Below are 18,583 nucleotides of genomic sequence, written 5' to 3'. Positions count from 1 at the left end.
TGAATGGAAGTAATATCAACAGATGGCACTACTGCATCATAAAGTTTAAATTATAATTTAACTATTTCTTGAGTACTACGTGAAAAAGAAAACTTCTTAATAACGGATTAAAAAAAAGAAGATATATCTAATGAAGTATTCTAATATTTGGAGACAAAATAAATTTATAATAAGTTACTGCTACCAAACATTTGATTTTCAATCTAATTAATACGTTTCTATAAAAATGTCTTTTTCAAAATAAAGAAAATACTTCATTTAAAAAAAAAATTATTCTTAACAAAATTTTTAAAATTTACTGCAAGTATATATTAGAAACTTTTGCAATTAGAAAATTAAGCAAATAGAAAAAAAAAAAAGTAGAATTAAAAAGTTTATAATACTATCAATCATTATACTTGTTAAAAGTATAAATTTTAAATTTCATAATGTAAAAATTATAATATATTTTATTTCAAAATATCATGAACCAATATAAAAATTAAATATGTTTTAATATAATAATAAATACATTTTAGAACGTAATAAATATTAAATTTATTTTATTATTGCAAGTGTGTACATAATAAATTTTGGATTTCAATGTGTAAGCTTATTATTGTTAATAAGGTGCATAAATAATTAATTGCAGTTTTTAAATTGTGAAAATAAATCGATAGCCGCGTTACACAAACACAATAAAATTGCTAATAACGATGTTTAATTACTGCTAACAGTAAATAATTAGTTTTAAGCCCAAATAAAATATTATTCAAGTTAATTTTAAAAAAATGTATCTTTTGAAAGTAGTACATTTTTTTTTTTACTCAAATAGAAAAAAACGGTTTTCAAGGATCTGCGTTTTTAAACTTAGCATTCCTGTCAATACCATTTTATTATTGCCAGAGATCTAACTAATAATCTCAAAAACTTTGCATCACAGATGGCAATTAAAAAAAAAAAGAAACGAAAAAACTGCCCTTGAATCAACCTTAAATATTAATCTATACCGTTATTGAAAAAAAATCCAGTTGAGTGCTTTATGGTATATTTAAGCAACTTGCTATGAGAAAATAATTTTTTTTTACCCGAAAATATACGGCATATCAAATTTAACCGATAACGCACCCGCTCAAAACACCAGGGTAATAAACTTAGCTTATAATATCGGTTCATGCATGACCTATTAAGTGCTAAGAAGATAAAACCCAAACGTCTGATTGGTTGTTATCAAAAAACATTAAAAAAAATTTAAGTGTGTTCTTAAAAAATACCCCAGATGTGTCTTTGGGTTAATGTACTAATTCTTTTTTTAAAAATTTTTTGTTAATGAACAGAGCAGATAACAGTACAGTGACTGCAATTCTTTAGATTAAAGTTATTATTTTTTTTATGATGAAATCGGTGATAAATTAAATAATCTTGTTGCTAGGAGGTCCGCTTGTAGCGTCAGAGGATGGTAGAAATATTAGATTTATTTTGACTTAAAAAAAATAAATAAATATATGAATTTTAGAAAAAGGTATATCGTTGCTTAATATTATTCTGGGAAATATTAAAAATTGTATTAATAACAATTCAAAATATACAAGATCGATTTTGGCTTGAGAATAACTAACAAACGAATGAAAAAAAGAAAGAAAGTACTAGAATCAATAACTTAATTACTTAATATTATAATACACAAATAGGGGCGTGTAATGCTCATAAATTGTATATATGTTAGAATAATTATACTTAAAAGCGCATAAAATCAATTTCATATATATATTTTTTTTTTAAAAAAAGACTTACAAATGTAAGAATTCCATGAAAAAATTTAAACAAAAAAACCATCATATAATGAACTAAGTATTGTTCTTAAACATGTTCAGTTTCGTTATGTTCATATATGAAATAAATTTATGTTAATGAATAAACATAAATTAATGAATATTGAAGAGAAAATATCTGTGTGTGCACAGTTATCTTTTTCGAATCATAAATGTTATTTTTAACTGAAAAACAATTAAAAAAATTTGTGAAAGACTTTTTGTATTATTCATATGTTAATATGAAATACAATTTTACCAGTCATTAACAATAAATAAAAGAGTTCAAACTTAGCTTCAGAAGAAAGCTTACTTGAAATTTTTTTTTCAATTTATCTTATATGCTATCATTTTCCCCAAAATCATAGTTCGGAAAGTAAATAAATTAACAGCTGTAAAATAAGTGTCTATTATAGCATATTGCTCTAAATTAAGGCTACTTGAGTGATTTAATAGGAAGCTTTTAAGGATAAGAATTTAGAATTTTTGACAATGTTTAATATCATAAGAACATATCAACTAACAGTACACATATTCAATTCAATCTAAAATCTATTCATCTACTTCTGCAGAACGAGTACTAATATCAATATATCTAGTACAATAAAGCTATCTAAAATTGCTTAGTATTTAATTCTTGAAAACTTAATAAAAACTGAACTGTAGCAGTTATTTCTATGATAATACGTTAATTTTTTTCAGTCTAAAATGCTTTTTTTTAAAATCAATGCAAGCTAAAAGCAGATCAAAATAAAAAAACATCCTGATTACATAAAAAATCACAATGCTTTTTAAAAATCAATGCAAGCTAAAAGCAGATCGAAATAAAAAACATCCTGATCACAAATAAAGCTATCTAATATCTTACAAAAAAGTGGTTAAATTACAGTAAAATTTCTTTTCTATATTTCTGTAGAATGAATTTCATGCAGATGATATAAACAATGAAATGGAGATATTTCTACTTCTTATAAAAAATTTAATAACTAAAATGTAGACACTGTTCATGTGGTAATATAATTTTTTGTTCAGTCTGAAACGTTTTTTAAAATCAATGCTGTCAAAAAAGAACATATAAAAAAGAACATTTTGATTTATCTAATTTGCTTTGTTAAAATTGTTCAGATTCCTTGTTCATTGTGATATTCATTACGTCTAGAACAAAAAAATCAAAACCTATTTAATATTAATTCAATATTAATAATATCATAAATAAGGATCATAAACTCTTTTTTTTCCTCACATATAATAACATTTCGATGAATTTGAAGAAAAAGAATTTAAAAAACTAAAATTAACAGTTATTGAAGACAAAAATCATATTAAAAAAATCTCTATCGCCATCTCAAATCGATAGAGTTAGTCGATATCTTAAAATCTATATTTATTCCTTTATTCCATTTCAAAGGCATTCATTCTATTTTTAATACTCTTTCTAAAAAAACACTGTTAGAAGGAGAGATGACGTTCTAATAAAATTATTCTCATAAGTACTTAAGAAAAAGAGAATAAAAAGAACGATGCGCAGATTGGAATGAAACATTTACCCATTGCAGCCAGCCATCTTTCCAACTGCTGACGTCATTCTACAGCCAAATCCGTAGCAGCATTTTCTTTTTCTTCATCATCTGGTCAAGGCCAAGGACAGGATAGAGGCTGCCGCTTCGGGATATCGGGAGAGTTTCCAGAATTGGCTCTTTAACACTTGATTTAAAAACATTCGTTTGGTATACGGAGTGTCATGTTATTTTACATTGGAAATTGCGGTTAGTGAAATATAAGTCGTAACTGCTTTTAGGATTAACGATAAAAAATATTATTTTATAAATTATTCATCACCATCTTAAGTAAAAGTTACTAAGATAACTTCGAAATAATTTTTTACTCAAACAATAAAAAATTTAAAAAGTGAGAGCAAAAATAAGAAAATAAAATGTATTTTGATAAATTTGTATACAGTATTACGCTTGATATTTTCTAATATATGTATCTTGTGAAATCAAGAGGGTTCCGTATTTTCAATCTTAAAATGAAAGCTAATGAAAAGAAATTTTTAATTTTTTTCATTGCAATACTGGTACCGCAGTGGACTGATCGTTAAGACACGGTTCCCAGCAGATCACCGAAGTCAAGCATCACTGGCTGCGGTCAGTGTGCGGGTGGGTGACCACTTGGATCAGTCTGCGTAGGGACCGAGGGTGTGCGGTATTGGTCCTCGTTAAACTGTGCTACCGTAAAGTGCTCGACTTCGCGTGCAGGTCGTTGGGCTACCGAAGCAGGGGTGCCATCCCTTCTGCAGAGGATCAAAATTGCGATGGCTTGTCTTCGGATCATCCTCAGGGATGTTTCCCAGACCGTCGCCAATAGCCCATTGTGAAGCTCTAGTGCGACGTAAATTAACTACAACAACAACATCATTGCAATATTGTTACAACTTTTTAATTTTTCTAATTAACCGTACGAACCCAACACATGACCGATAAATTAAAACAAAATAGGCAGACACCAACATAATGATGAAAAACAACTATTAATTATTTATAATTATGTATTATTTCAGTACAATAAGGATGAATAGTTTTTAGTAATTATGTTTACGAAAAAGTGTTAGAAATTGTTCAAAATATACATTATTTTAATATTATAGTAGTAAATAATTCTTAGAATTAATTCATAAGGGTTATTCCGAAACATCTTACAATTCTGAAAACTGCAAAGAATAATTCAAAATTACACTTTATTAAGCATTTTAAAATGAATTATTCTAATGAATTAATGATCATTCTTAAGAATTTCATATTTTGTGTATTCAATTCTTTAAATGACATTATGAATTTGAAGAAAAACAGGAGTTTAAATTATAAGGAATAAATTTTATAATTCCAATTCTTAGTTAATCACATTGTCTGTAATTATTTCTATTTAAAATGTCGACATTTAAATATAATACAATGCATAAAACGATAGTTTAATTATTTCTATAGATATGAAACTATTTTATCTCTGGAGTGACAAATGATCATTGACAAAACATCACTGGCATGACAAGTCTGTATGGGCCTTGGCTTTCTCTAAACATTTCTCCATGTTGTTTAAATTGTTTCTAAATGAATTATTTGTAATAAACGTAAATAGTAAGAAAACACGCCTATTGAGGTAATTTGTTTTTTTAATAAAACTATTACTTAAATATTGTATTTATATAATCACTTTCTTTTATTTTAATTCTGACACTTTTATTTTAGATTCTGCAAAAATCTTTTCTTTTAAATCTAGGAAACACAGTGCTACACTGTAATAATTTGTAAGTAATGCTAAAATTTGAAAGTTAATTTTTACATATTTCTAAACATAAATGTAAAACTTTCCTAATACATCGATATTTCTGCATCTGCAATTTTAAACCATTATATTCTTATACCTCTGGCATGGACTATGAAATACTAATATTAAACTTTGTCAAATGAACATAAATTACCATTAAAATACTAATATTAACTACATGAAATATTTATATTTATTTTTTCAGTGAAAATTAAAAAAAACAGGGGCATCTAGACTTATATTTTATTACATAACCGTCGTTGAACAGCCGACGACCCAATTGTGGGTTTACGACTACCAATGTTCAACTCCGCAGCCCTGTAATTCTGAACCCAACCCAGAAGACAAGACAATCAAGTGTTGGCAGAAATAAAGTATTGGGAGAAATTTCCCTTCGTGGAGGACTTTTCGATGGAACTAACCCGCATTTGCATTACATGGAGTGATAGACCATGAAAACCTCCCACGATTAGACTAATTGCAAGGCGACTCTAAACCATTATCCGTCTACCACTGAGGATATTTTACATCAGCACTGTGGTTGGTGCAAGCCGGGTGCGGATTCATATCGACTAGCCATAGCTGGGATTTGAACCCGGTTTAGTGGGAGGCCATCGCTCTATCCCCTGAGCCACCACGGCTCTCTAGACCTCTATTTTATTTTATAACCGTCGTTGAATTTTTGGGTTCACGACTACTAATGTTCAACTCCGTAGTCTTGTAATTTTAAACCCAATCCAGAAGACAAAGGAACTCCTGGATCAAGTATTGGGATAAATTTGCTTTCGTGGAGGACTATTTGATGGAACTAACCATTTGCGTTACATGGAGAGTAAGACCACGAGAACCTCCTAAGGTTAGTCTGACGACAAGAGGACTCTAACCCATGATCCGTCTATCACATATTTCACGCCAACACTGAGGTCGGTGCAAGCCGGGTGCGAAATTCGTATCAACCAGCCATCGTCTAGACCTCTATGAAATTTAAAAATGAATTTTGAAATAGTTATTCAATTGTTTCTCAATCTAAAATTCTGCACTTGTTTACATCATTTAATATTTTCGCCAACTTTGCGAACGTCAATTGTGCTTGCGAAAAACCCGAAAAATAACAGAAATTATCGCTGTTGCTCCCATATTCAGATTTAAAAAAGTCACCTTCGCCAAAAGAAAGATGTAATCCGATATCAATTGACTGAAATAAAAAAAATATCCAGAGTGCACATGAAGGTTATTAAAATGGCTCATCAGGAACAGATGAGATATAGTTCAAGGTCAGCAACCATTAGCTAAAGATAGCATTTATTGATTTGCTTTAAAGATCCTTTTTAGAATTCGCAATTTTTAGCTTTATCGGCATAGATAACTTCGATTCTTAAAGTCTCGGTTTAAATTTGATACAATGTGTTAGCTGGAAGGTTTTTTTTGTTTACATTTACCGAGCTATTTTAGTAGCAATATATATTTAAATAAAAAATTGGAGTGCTCATCGCAAAAATTTTAGCAAAAATAGCATTTGCTTCGTTGTATAGCAATGGTATCAGTGAATTTGATTTTGATGTAAAAATTTTCATTTCGTTGGTATTAATATTTCCATTTTTTGGCGGTAACTGTTTCAAGAATTCACTATTTTACCATTGATAGGTCCTGATAACATCTATTCTAAACGTCACCCTAATTCAATACAATAAAATCTGAACTTTTTGTTTAAAATTCGTGATCTTATTTTTTGCTGCATTTTTAAATTTACACTGTTTTAATTCCCCAGCATAAGCAACAGTCTTGCTTTGAGAACTACATTACTGAAATATAATTGACAAAAATCAGATGTTAAAATTTTCAAGATGATTTTTTAAGATTATTTTACACTTAGATATTTTTTTTTCAAAGAGTCTCCTTTCATTATTATGTGTAACAACAGTTATTTTAGACTGTTTATTATGTATAAACAGTCTTGGGTACATGGTCAGCTGTAAAAGTATAAGAATATTAATTTGTTTTATCGCATTTTTGAAAGAAAAAAAAAAAGGGTTTCAGTCGGAAAAAAATTTTTTTTAAACGAACTTTCTCAACATTTAAACACTTTTTCTTGGTAATGCAAGCTTAGTTTGTCAGTTTATTAAACATTCACTAATAAATGTTGAAAAAAAATCAAATTGATATGAAAAAAAATTCAATTGATATTTCCAGTAACTTAAAATATCAATTTAATTTTTTTACTAAGTTGTATTTATAATGATACATCTATTTTTTTTTATGATGATATCAGAATTTCAAGTTTTTTTTTATTATTAAAATTAAATTAAATTTTTATAATTCAATTATATGTTGATCCAGCTTATTAGTGATAATTTCTTTAATAATTTTAGACCCCTCAATATCATTCAGTAAGATATTTTTGAATAATTCTTATCCCCTCGCAGAACTATTTTGTAATAATTAATGTACAGTTATTTTCAATATTTCAAACTAAAAGTTTCTAAAATTATGATTATATCATTTTAACATCACGGAGCAAACATTCTGGTAAAACTACCGTATTGTTAATAAAAACATTTCTAGTAAAAAAGATAAAAATAAAAAACATAATTTTGGTTATAAAACTAAAATATACGTTATTCAAACCATTATTACAATAATTTTTCCGTTCATATGGTAATGGTTTACTGCAAATTGAGGTTTTCAAAATTATATTTCTCATTAACCAAACATTTAGTAAAAAATACAAAACTAGAAAGCAAATTTAACCGAATAAATGGTTTTGATACCATGCTCAAAGGCATCATGATAAAATTACCATATTTCACCACATTTACAAAATTTAATACATTTTATAAAACAATATTTTATTATGAATTTTACCAAAGTCATTACCAAATTACCGTGATTTTTTGCGTTCCCATAAAGCTAATAACACGGTAAGTTTTACCATATTCAGTCAGTTTTTGACCATTCTTTTTTTCTCAATGAGTACATTATTATTTCTGTATTTACTGAAAACTACAAGAAAGAACTAAACTCTACATCCAAGGTTAAATTTTAAAAAAAAGATAGAGGTTATTTTTATGATTCAGTTTTCAAAAACATTCTCAAATTTAAATATTTACATTAAAAATAAATAAAAACGAAGTAAACTTTAAATCGAGGTGTAAATATGATTAAAAAATAGAATACTTAGTTTATGATTTAGTTTCTAGAAATATTCATAAATTTTAAGAATAAATTTCAATAAAAAATGAAAGAGTCTAGTATTTACTGAACACTACAAGAATGAACTGAACTCGACATCCAAATTTAAATTTTAAAAAAGAGATTATTTTTATGATTCAATTTTAAAAAACATTCCCAAATTTAAATATTTACATTAAAAATAAATAAAAACGAAGTAAACTTTAAATCAAGGTGTAAATATGATTTTAAAAAAAAGAGTTTATGATTTAGTTTCTAGAAGTATTCATAAATTTTAAGAATAAATTTCAATAAAAAAACGAAAGAGTCTAGAAAAATGTCGGGAATGAACTCATAAGACTCTTTTCTAGACAGAAGGAAAACAAAAAATTAGACGAAGACGCACTGACTCTTGACTTTGTCGGGACTTTTCAAGTAAGCGCGTGTATATTATCTGTACATATTCAACCAAGGTTGACCTACAGACACGATACTAGCAAAAAAAAAAAAAATTAAAATCAAGATCCAGACATATCAATATAAGTTATTATTTATGATAGTCAGCTATCACAGCTGTCTAAGTCATAATGTTACAATTGATCTTCAAACAGTATTTTTGTGAAAGAAATCATTTCAAAATTCACTTAAATAGCTATGGTTGCAACATTTTATGGGAAATAAGTAGTTGTTCGCAGAAGCTGTTACGATAAAATTTGATATAATCATTACAACAAGAAAGTGTTGTTACAACAGTTGAACATAAGGTATCAGCATTTTGGATGCATTAACTCTAATTCAGTGTCTAACTTTTCTTATATGTTTGTCAGCATGAATAAAACTGGTCAGTTTATTATCACTTAACTTTTTGTCACGTGACACAAAACGGCTCGGTTTATAATATCACTTAACTTTTTGCAATGTGAAACAAAATGGCTCAGTTTATAATACCACTTAACTTTTTGCCGTATGAAACAAAACGACTCAGTTTATAATATCACTTAGCTTTTTGCCATGAGGAACAAAACGGCTCAGTTTATAATATCACTTAGCTTTCTGTCATGTGAAGCAAAACGGCTCAGTTTATAATATCACTTAACTTTTTGTCATGTAAAACATAGCGGCTCAGTTTATAATGTCACTGAACTTTTTATCCTGTAAAACAAAGCAGGTCAGTTTATAAATCAAACTTTTTGTCATGTGCATCAAAACGGCTCAGTTTCTGATATAAGCTTTTGTCATTGGGAAAAATATGACTCCGTTTTGTATGTACTACATTGCTTTTTAGTTAATAAGATCGAAAAGCCTCAGTTTTTAATATTATTTAACTTTTTGTTAATAGAAACAAAACAGATAAGTTTTTACAATTACTCAACTTTTTATCTATTAGAATAAAAGGACTCAGTTTTTCATATTCCTTAACTTTTTGACAATAGGAAGAAAACGGCTCAGTTTTTTAGCTACTTAAATTTTTGACAATAATAATAAAAAGTTTCGTATCTTAACTTTTTTTCAATATGAACTACAAGATTTCAGTTTCTAACATTGCATGATATTTTATCGGTAAGAATAAAACTAACAAGCTAACTTTTTTATTTATAGGAACAAAGCGGCTCAGTTTTTAATGCAATAAAGAACAAAAATATTTCATTTTCATTAGAAAATTCAAAACTTTTTTTTATCCATTGATAAAAAAAAAATTCTTTTAATTTTAACCTAGTATAAAAAATTAACTTATATGTTTGCAAGTTTTTTTATGCATATGAAATTAAATACACAGTTTTTTTAAATAAATATTTTTTTAGAGTAAAGAACAAATAAGTTAAATAACAAATCATATGAATTAACAATTTTGTGTAAATCACAGTGATAATGCAGAGGACGAAGTTTTCAGAAGTTGATGTATAATTTTGACGTCAATCCGACAAACACAGGTTTAATCACAAATTTTGGATTGAAATAAAAATCAATCAAATCCGTTCTATAGGAAAATCAATAATTCTTAGCGAGATCTTTACTTATCTTTTAGTTTACTCAGTATTTTCGTCTTCTGAAGTCGGTTCAAATTTCAGAGGTATTTAAAAATTCAATACTTTCTGAACACACTAAGTTCCTAAATAAGAGATAGCAGACAAATCTACTTTGTAAAATAAAATAAAAAGTAGATTTTTCTCTTTTTTACTTCATTCATCGGAAATGTAAATTTTATGATCACTTTATAATTGTGTTATTATTAACATACTAAGCCTAATAATTTTAAAAAAAATATAAAATAAAATTAAGAAATCTATTATTTTGAAAATATTACTTATAATGATCAAATGTGCAGCTCAAAAGTAGAAAAATATCTAAATTTGAAAGCTTTTTTAATTTTTTTTAAAAACTTCTAATAGAATAAATATCAAAGCAAAATTTTAAAATAATTTTACAAAAAATTAAAACATAGCATAAGATAAAGGAAAATCACTAAACAGCTTTAAATGAATCTGAAATATTTCATAAGAAGATTAATGGTTACAGTAATTAAAAAAATTGCTTTATCATCAAACGAAAAAGAAAAAAAAAACTCTAGATAAGGTGCATCCTTGGCCTTCAAAAAATCTACAGGAAAATAGCAACCCAAACCTTGAAATATAAACACAAAAATTCACAATCGAAAATTTATAAACGACCTTCCTTAAGAGTTAAAGGCGCTCTGGCTACATTCCAAAGATAGTTTTTTTTTTCGCTTGAAAAAAAAAAAGTTCTTCGTTGCCAGGCGGTCTCGCAAGAACGAAGTCTTTGTCTGAAAAATCAGACACAAAAAAAAAATTTTTTCTTCAAAAAAAAGTTTTTGTTTATTCAATAATATTTAAACTACAAGATCCAATTTTCTATTCCATTAAAAAAATTATAAAATGGAATTTTTGAACTTGTTCATTTATTCTATTCCATAACAATTAAAAAAAGCCGCACATATAGAGACAAACGTGAATATTATCTAACTATTACGAAAAAAAATATATAATTTTATAATAATTCAATAAACTAACTTTTTATGAATTTAATAATTCCATAAACTTTGTTTGCTAATTTTCATACTTAAAATTATCACATTTTGTTATAATAGTGATAATTATAGAAATTAAGTTCTGATAATAATGTTAGTCGTAATTAAAAAAAATTATTATATTACTATACTTCTAATAATTTTTCTTAAGTGAATTTTTCCGGAAATCAAAAAAGCGATGTGTCTTATTTAAATCGTAAAAATGAGCAGAAAGAAATAAATAATTATAAAATTATGCTTTATCGCTTTACAAATAAATAGTTTTATTCAAAAAAATTATACGTATTTTTTAGCCGCATTTCAACAAAATTTATTCCCGAATATACATTTTTAAAACATCGAAAAAAGCAAATAGTAAATTATTTATAATAATTTACTTTGATCAAAGAAGGAATTAAGATAAAAAAAAAGATTAAGAGAAAATTAAGTCAGAAAAATTACACTGTCGAGCTACATTACTGTTCAAACTCAAAAATCACACGTAATCAGAGAAAATTATTTTATATTCATTTGATAGTTATAATTTTGACTTAATTCTCATAATATTAATGCTTCTAATTGCAGAATTTACAAATTTCGAAATGTTCGTTAATAGTTTCAGTTATTCCCAAAATCCATATAGTTACACAGTTTTATGCAACTGCATTTTGAAAAACATTTACTAGCACATTTTTAAAATGCTAACATTACATCAGCTAAAATTTAAGAAAACATTTCTTTTATATGAAAGATAAACAATAAATCACATTCCACACAATTTTATCACAGAGTTCAATTCTTAAAAACATGTTCTTTGCTTTGTATACAAATCAGTCATGACAGAAATATGAATTTTTTAAAAATGAAGAAAATCCTTGTTTTTTAGGTAACCACGTTTTTTTTTTTAAATAAATGGTAATTAAATCAGAGTAACATAAAATAAATACAGTAAATTACATGCACAAAGATTGAAGAGCGTTAATGGAAAAACATGTTTTTAAAATCAGGAATCCTTGTTTTTTAAGTAACCATGCTTTTTTTATTTTTTAAAGTTAATTAAATCAGAGTAACACAGAATAAATACAATAAATTACATACATTAACGATTGAAGAGCGTTAATGGAAAACATGTTGAGGGCCCTTGTTAAAAAACGCTTTACATAAAACCAAATTTTGAAGAAAAAAATACTTGGAATTTAAGAAAACGTTCTGTTTTACTATATAAAACGGTTATTATTTTATTCTAATCTTCGATCAAGTGGTTTCAATAAAAAAAAAAAGGTTGTTTTGCAAACGATAGCAGCTTTTTGTTCCTGCTGTTCCTATAGATTTTAATAAGGATTAATTCATTCATTCTGTTTATTCATCAAAATTTCATAACATGTTTTCTTCTAGCTCTTCAATTATTTTGAACAAAATTGTACAGTTCGTTAAAAAAAAATTACTTCAAAAAATTCTTTAACTGATTTTAAACAAATTTTATTCTTTAAAATATTTACCTGGTTGATATTCGGGTGGCATGGTTTCTATGAATTACTTTTAGATAATTATAATTTTTTTTATTATTCCTGATTCTTCTACGATGAATTCTTTTGTCTTCTTAAAACCTTAACTGTCACTAACCGCGTCTTTCAAATCAACTTAAAATTCTGATCTAAGCTGTAATGAAAAATCTATCATTTCAGAGAAAAATAAAAACCACAAACTAAATATATTCCGAAAAGATGAAATGTCCAAAATTATAATAGAAATACCGTTGCTAAAGTGAAACCACGTGAATTGAGTTTGGCGACGGATGATGCTGTATTTTTCCGCCGACCTTGATTTTCTGAGGAGGCGATTTGGTGCGCACACTAAATCGCGCATGCATGAGTTTATGTACAGATGAATTAGCTTGATCAAGCTCAAAAACTAAATTATTTAATTAATCCTGCATATTAATAATCTTTGATCTAGGAAATTACAAATTTTAAAGATAAAGTCTATAAAACTTTATAATCTCTCTCCTTGTGTTTAGATTTTTGTAAAATGAAAGGAGTTTAATAGGAAGAATATAAAGGAAACAAAAATTTTCTAACTTAAAAAACTAAGGGTTATTGATTTTAAAATAAATAAATAAAAGATTTTAAAGTATTTTTCTACGAGTATATATACTTTTTTAGTAAAGATAACATAGATAGAACTCGAACTTTAGAGCTTTATTTTCCTCTTCTTTTTTTTCTGGAATAGAGTACAGTATATGCCAGTATGATGGCGGTTAAAAAGGGGGGACACAAACTTTTAAAATCTTATAATTAAGAAATGCTATCAAACCCCAAATTCGTACACGTAAATTTAATTTATTATTTAATCAATAAAATAACTATTTTTACGTCTGTGCAGTGTAAATTTTTGTCATTCTTTTTAAATATATTACATTTTCATAAAAATGGCACGATTTAAACATGCAAATTATTAAAAAAATTTATCAAATAAAATATTTATATATATTAGCGCATACAATTTCGTTAATGATCAAAATCATTTTTAATATTGTAATGGTAATGATTATTTATCAATATACGATTATCAATGATTTGAACTCGACGTAGAAATAATCTACAAATAAAAATTTAATATTTTATAAAAAAACTGAACAGATTAATTACAGATCATTTACTAATGGTAATCGTTTTAAAATCTTCAAACATACTTCAATGGGAATTATAATATATTTGTATCAAAGTTAAAGGGTTGAAAGTGAACAGTTTTTTTTTCTTTCTCTTTTTAAAGATCAAATTGAGATATCATTATAGAATTCGACGTTATAATGAGTTTGTTTCATACCATACTAATTCCAAAAATCATACAAAATAAATCGTGTTGCAAATACTCATAATTAATTTTAAACAATGTTCACTTAATTAAAAATTATTATAATTATTTAATAGTTATCGTAAACATCGATAAATTATTTTGCAAAACATTAAATTGTATAAATAGAAATACCGATAATTACAGCATTTACTTTTTTTTTTTTTTTTTTAAATGCACTAATTATAAATTTTTTATAAACAAAAACATAATTTCTTATATTTTTAATTAAATAATAGGTTTAAATCAGCGAAAAATAAAACTTATTTTAAACCCCAAATACAAGCTTATAAATTTTTTAAAATAAATTGAATTAATTCCCCAATAAATAATAAATTACATAATTCTGACATAATTAAATAAATAATAAATATGTAATAAATATCTCTTTGCTTTTAATTATTTTTAATTTAATTCATTTTTCATAATAGCAAACCAAATGCACTATTTTTAGCATTGTGAAATCATGAAATTGTGAAGTATATTTTCTTTAAAAATATTTTTATATTTAGCCTTCGTTGAATTTATTAAAAATATTAATTCTCGAACAAAAGATTTTAAATTTAGAAAATATAACACTATTTTTCTTGTCAATAGATGGCAGCACGTATATTTTCACTCAAATTGTGTGGAAAGAGGAGAGAAAGTGAGGAATGAAGATAAATGTAGCGGAGTTACACTGACATACTTTAATCCCTCCTAACTTTTTCTGTACCAGTTTTCTAGAACTTGAGGTCGTTGAACGTATGACCTGATCATGATTTCACTTTTCATTTCCCCCTTCACTTTCACTTGCTGATGGGAAACCAGTTCAACCGCTCACTACTTCACACCGAACATTATTTTTCAAAGAACTCAGAAACCTGTAATTTGTTTAATGTCTGCATCCTTCAAAATTTTTCTTTCATAAAAAATAATTAAAAGCCGCAACGAATTGAAAAAGAATGAAGTACAAAAAAATTTTTTAAAATGGTTATTCATTGCGAAGTGGAAATTTGAGTTCAGGGTTTTAATTTTGAAATAAAATATTGTCATTTACAAAATTTAATAATTAAGAAATTTTATCAGTTAATATTATGATTCTTATGAACAAATACTTTGATGCATAATTAATGATATATTTATTTATAAATTAATATGATTTAATATTAATATCATTACATTTATTTACAATAAATTATAAGAAAAAGTGTACATTTATGACTTTTTAAATGGGGCTCATATCAATTTCTACCTTAACTTAAACAGGGTGCGTAGCCTTTTTAAAAAGTGCTTAAATTTGCTTATTTTTGATTTACGTTTTTTAAAAGCCCTTAAAAGTGCTTTTTTTATTTGGTGTTTGTAAAATGTGCTTAATTTTTTGTCTTTTAAGAAGACATTTTTTCTTTGCCGTATCGATTGTCGTCTTAAATTACAAAAAATTCATGATTTTTATAATTTTTTTCTGCAATATTTATCAAAAATTAGTCATTTTATGATGATTATGTAAAGTTTTTGAATTTTATTGATTTTATTTTTATAAATTAAGAACCTTAAAGGAAAGAAAAAAATAATTTTTGTTACTGCACAGATCCTAGTTATGATTTTGTTTCTTTTCCTTTTTTGGAAAGTGATTAAAAATATTTTTTGAGTGCTTAAAAAGTATTTAAAAGGTGCTTATTTTTTGATGAAAAATCTGGCTACGCAACCTGTTAAAGGATAGTTAAAATATATTAAATAAGAAAAAAAATAGTAAATTAAAGCATTGTTTAAATTAACTATAATATTCTAAGTGAATTTACCACAACATTCAATGTAGAACATAAAATAGTGAAACTTTTATTACTTTTTGTAATTTATAAAAAACATATAATTTTACTATCGAAGATAAATTTTTGCTTTCAAAAGAATTCTTATAATTTTAAAGTTTTGTAACAATTAAAAGTAAAATTTTTATTTATTTGCATAGTTTTTTTTTTTTTTTTTTTTTTTTTTACGTTTACAAAAAAAAATAAAGAAAATAATAAATAAATCACTAGAAAAAGCAAATAAATCACTCCGTGACAAAAACTTTCCAAAGATTATTATAGTATATTTATAAAAATAATTAATTAAATTTTATAACATATATATAAATTTATCGAAAAAGTAATTTTTCTATTATCTCTCTTCACAAGTCAAAAATATTGAGTTTTTTTTCACATTAAAAAATAATTTGCATTTAAAAATTATTTGCTATTCATTTGCTTTTTAATTATAAACGCTTTATTATATTTAAATGTTTGTTAACAATTAATTAATACACAAAGGACTTATAACTTACACAAAGGACTTATAATTTTATTTCAATCCATTTATTTATTATATTTTCGAAAATCGATTATAAAATAAACCATAATTAACAACCCATTTGTAAAAAAAAAAAAAAAAAAAAATTGCATGCGTAATAAGCTAAGAGACAAAGCCTCCTTTTCCATCATTTCCCATCCTGGTTTAGCTTGAAAAAAAAAGGGGGGATCTGTTTCCATAGCAACGCGCCTAGTGCATATGTGCAGCCTTACTAGGTCAACGAACTTAGGCTGAGTTTCTCTCGTAACCCAGATTACCAAATTAGCCTGAGGATTTCGATGAAGGATTGGAAGTAGCAGTAGTGTGTCAGGAAAAAAATTGGTGAAATTGTATTAATTCCGCAATCATTTTTCATTACTTTCACTTTCCCCACAAGGAAAGCATTATTGAAATTCTTAGGCTAAGACGTTAATAATTTACGGAAACACTTTCTACTATTTTTTCCCCAGAAATCTAATAAAAAAAATCATAATTAACCGCGTAAAATAAGTAATTAAATTTTATTTTACATAAATATTTATGTATGAAAAGTTTAAACTGTTTAAATAATAATTGTTACATAATAATTGCACAAGGAAAGCATTATTGAAATTCTTAGGCTAAGACGTTAATAATTTACGGAAACACTTTCTACTATTTTTTCCCCGGAAATCTAATAAAAAAAATCATAATTAACCGCGTAAAATAAGTAATTAAATTTTATTTTACAGAAATATTTATGTATGAAAAGTTTAAACTGTTTAAATAATAATTGTTACATAATAATTGCACAATGAAGACATAATTGAAATTCTTAGGCTAAGACGTTAATAATTTACGGAAACACTTTCTACTATTTTTTCCCCATAAATCTAATAAAAAAATTATAATTAACCGCGTAAAATAAGTAATTAAATTTTAATTTAAATAAATATTTATATATAGAAAGTTTAAACAGTTTAAATAATAACTGTTCGTTTTGGGCAAACTGAAACAAAATTACTGAATGCAATCTAAACAAAATAGAAAAAATAATTAAAGAAAAACTGTTTTCAGATTTGTAAAATTACACTCAATAATAAGTTTTCAAGTTAGGTAAAAATTTAAGATAATTTTAGCTATTATAAACTTTTATAATACAGATTATGTATTCATAAATGTAGAAATTGTTTACATTAGTTGTATAACCTTAAATATAATTAATTAATATAGTTTGATAAGTAAGTAAAAATTAAAATTAGTATCATAATCATGGTATTAAGAAAGAAAACTTAAAATTAAGCTGAAATTTATTGCAATTTCGACATAAAATTAGCTTTGTCAAGCCAAAATAAGAACCAATACATATTTACAAACATTTCTAGAAAATCTGTAAAAGTGGTTTTTCAGCATATTGCTGTTTTGGGCAGGGAAGCAATGATCAGTTCAAATAATGATCCTTATCGATTTAAGATTGAAGGGAGAAAAAAATTAATTATAAATTTTTCCATGAAATGAATTTAAGTAAAACGTTGCATCACTTTCACATTTAATTGTTCACATACATAAGTTTTTTATTGAAAAGAAAGCATAAGTTTTCCACAAACACCTATAATTTAAAACTTAAGAACACAAACAATTTTAAGCGCAATGAATTAAAAATATGATTTTAAAATATAGATCGTTTTCAGTTAAATCATATTTTAGTAAATATGAAAAAGTGGTTTTCTCGTATTGCATTTCTACTGATTGGAAGCAATGTCACTAAATTTTGGTGCAAACGTATAACATTTTTGATTGTTGTTTTGTGACTGTTAATTTTAAAATATATTAAGAGAGAAAATGATAAATGGTTTTATTTAACTTGAAATATGTATTCTTTAAAAAAAAATTAGAACAATATTATGAAGATTCTATTCCTTCTATATTCTAGAGAATGTAAATGTTATAGCTGGGGGAAATGTCTAATTAATAAACCATTTTTAGAAAATCTGTAAAAGTGGTTTTTTTCTCATTATCTGCTATTGATCAGAAAGCAATATTAGAAAATTTTGGTGCAAACGTACGACAAATTAAATTTCTTAAGTGATATTTTTAGTTTAAAGCAAAAAATTTATGGCAAATGGTTTTAATTAAG

The 18,583-nt window shown here is 25.6% G+C and overlaps 1 protein-coding gene across 3 annotated transcripts in view; it reads right to left on the bottom strand.

Moving 5' to 3' along the window:
* The window catches only part of Eip75B (Ecdysone-induced protein 75B), a 139,135-nt gene that overhangs the window by 93,877 nt on the left and 26,675 nt on the right, over nt 1-18,583 (bottom strand). The window contains exon 1 of one of the 3 annotated variants that reach the window (XM_016075362.3): nt 12,807-13,112. The exons of 1 other annotated variant lie outside the window; for it this stretch is intronic. In XM_016075362.3, the coding sequence (XP_015930848.1) occupies nt 12,807-12,828 (22 nt within the window). In that variant the 5' untranslated portion in view covers nt 12,829-13,112. Of the gene's footprint in view, nt 1-3,337; nt 3,412-12,806; nt 13,113-18,583 lie in introns of those variants that run through there. One more of the 3 variants, XM_071182235.1, reaches the window with a different exon arrangement.

This window comes from Parasteatoda tepidariorum, chromosome 4 (genome assembly GCF_982258835.1).
Source record: "Parasteatoda tepidariorum strain Cologne lab strain chromosome 4, Ptep-v5.0, whole genome shotgun sequence".
Taxonomy (NCBI): domain Eukaryota; kingdom Metazoa; phylum Arthropoda; class Arachnida; order Araneae; family Theridiidae; genus Parasteatoda; species Parasteatoda tepidariorum.
The sequence above is the reverse complement of the archived record's forward strand: the minus strand, read 5'-3'. Positions and strand labels throughout refer to the sequence as shown.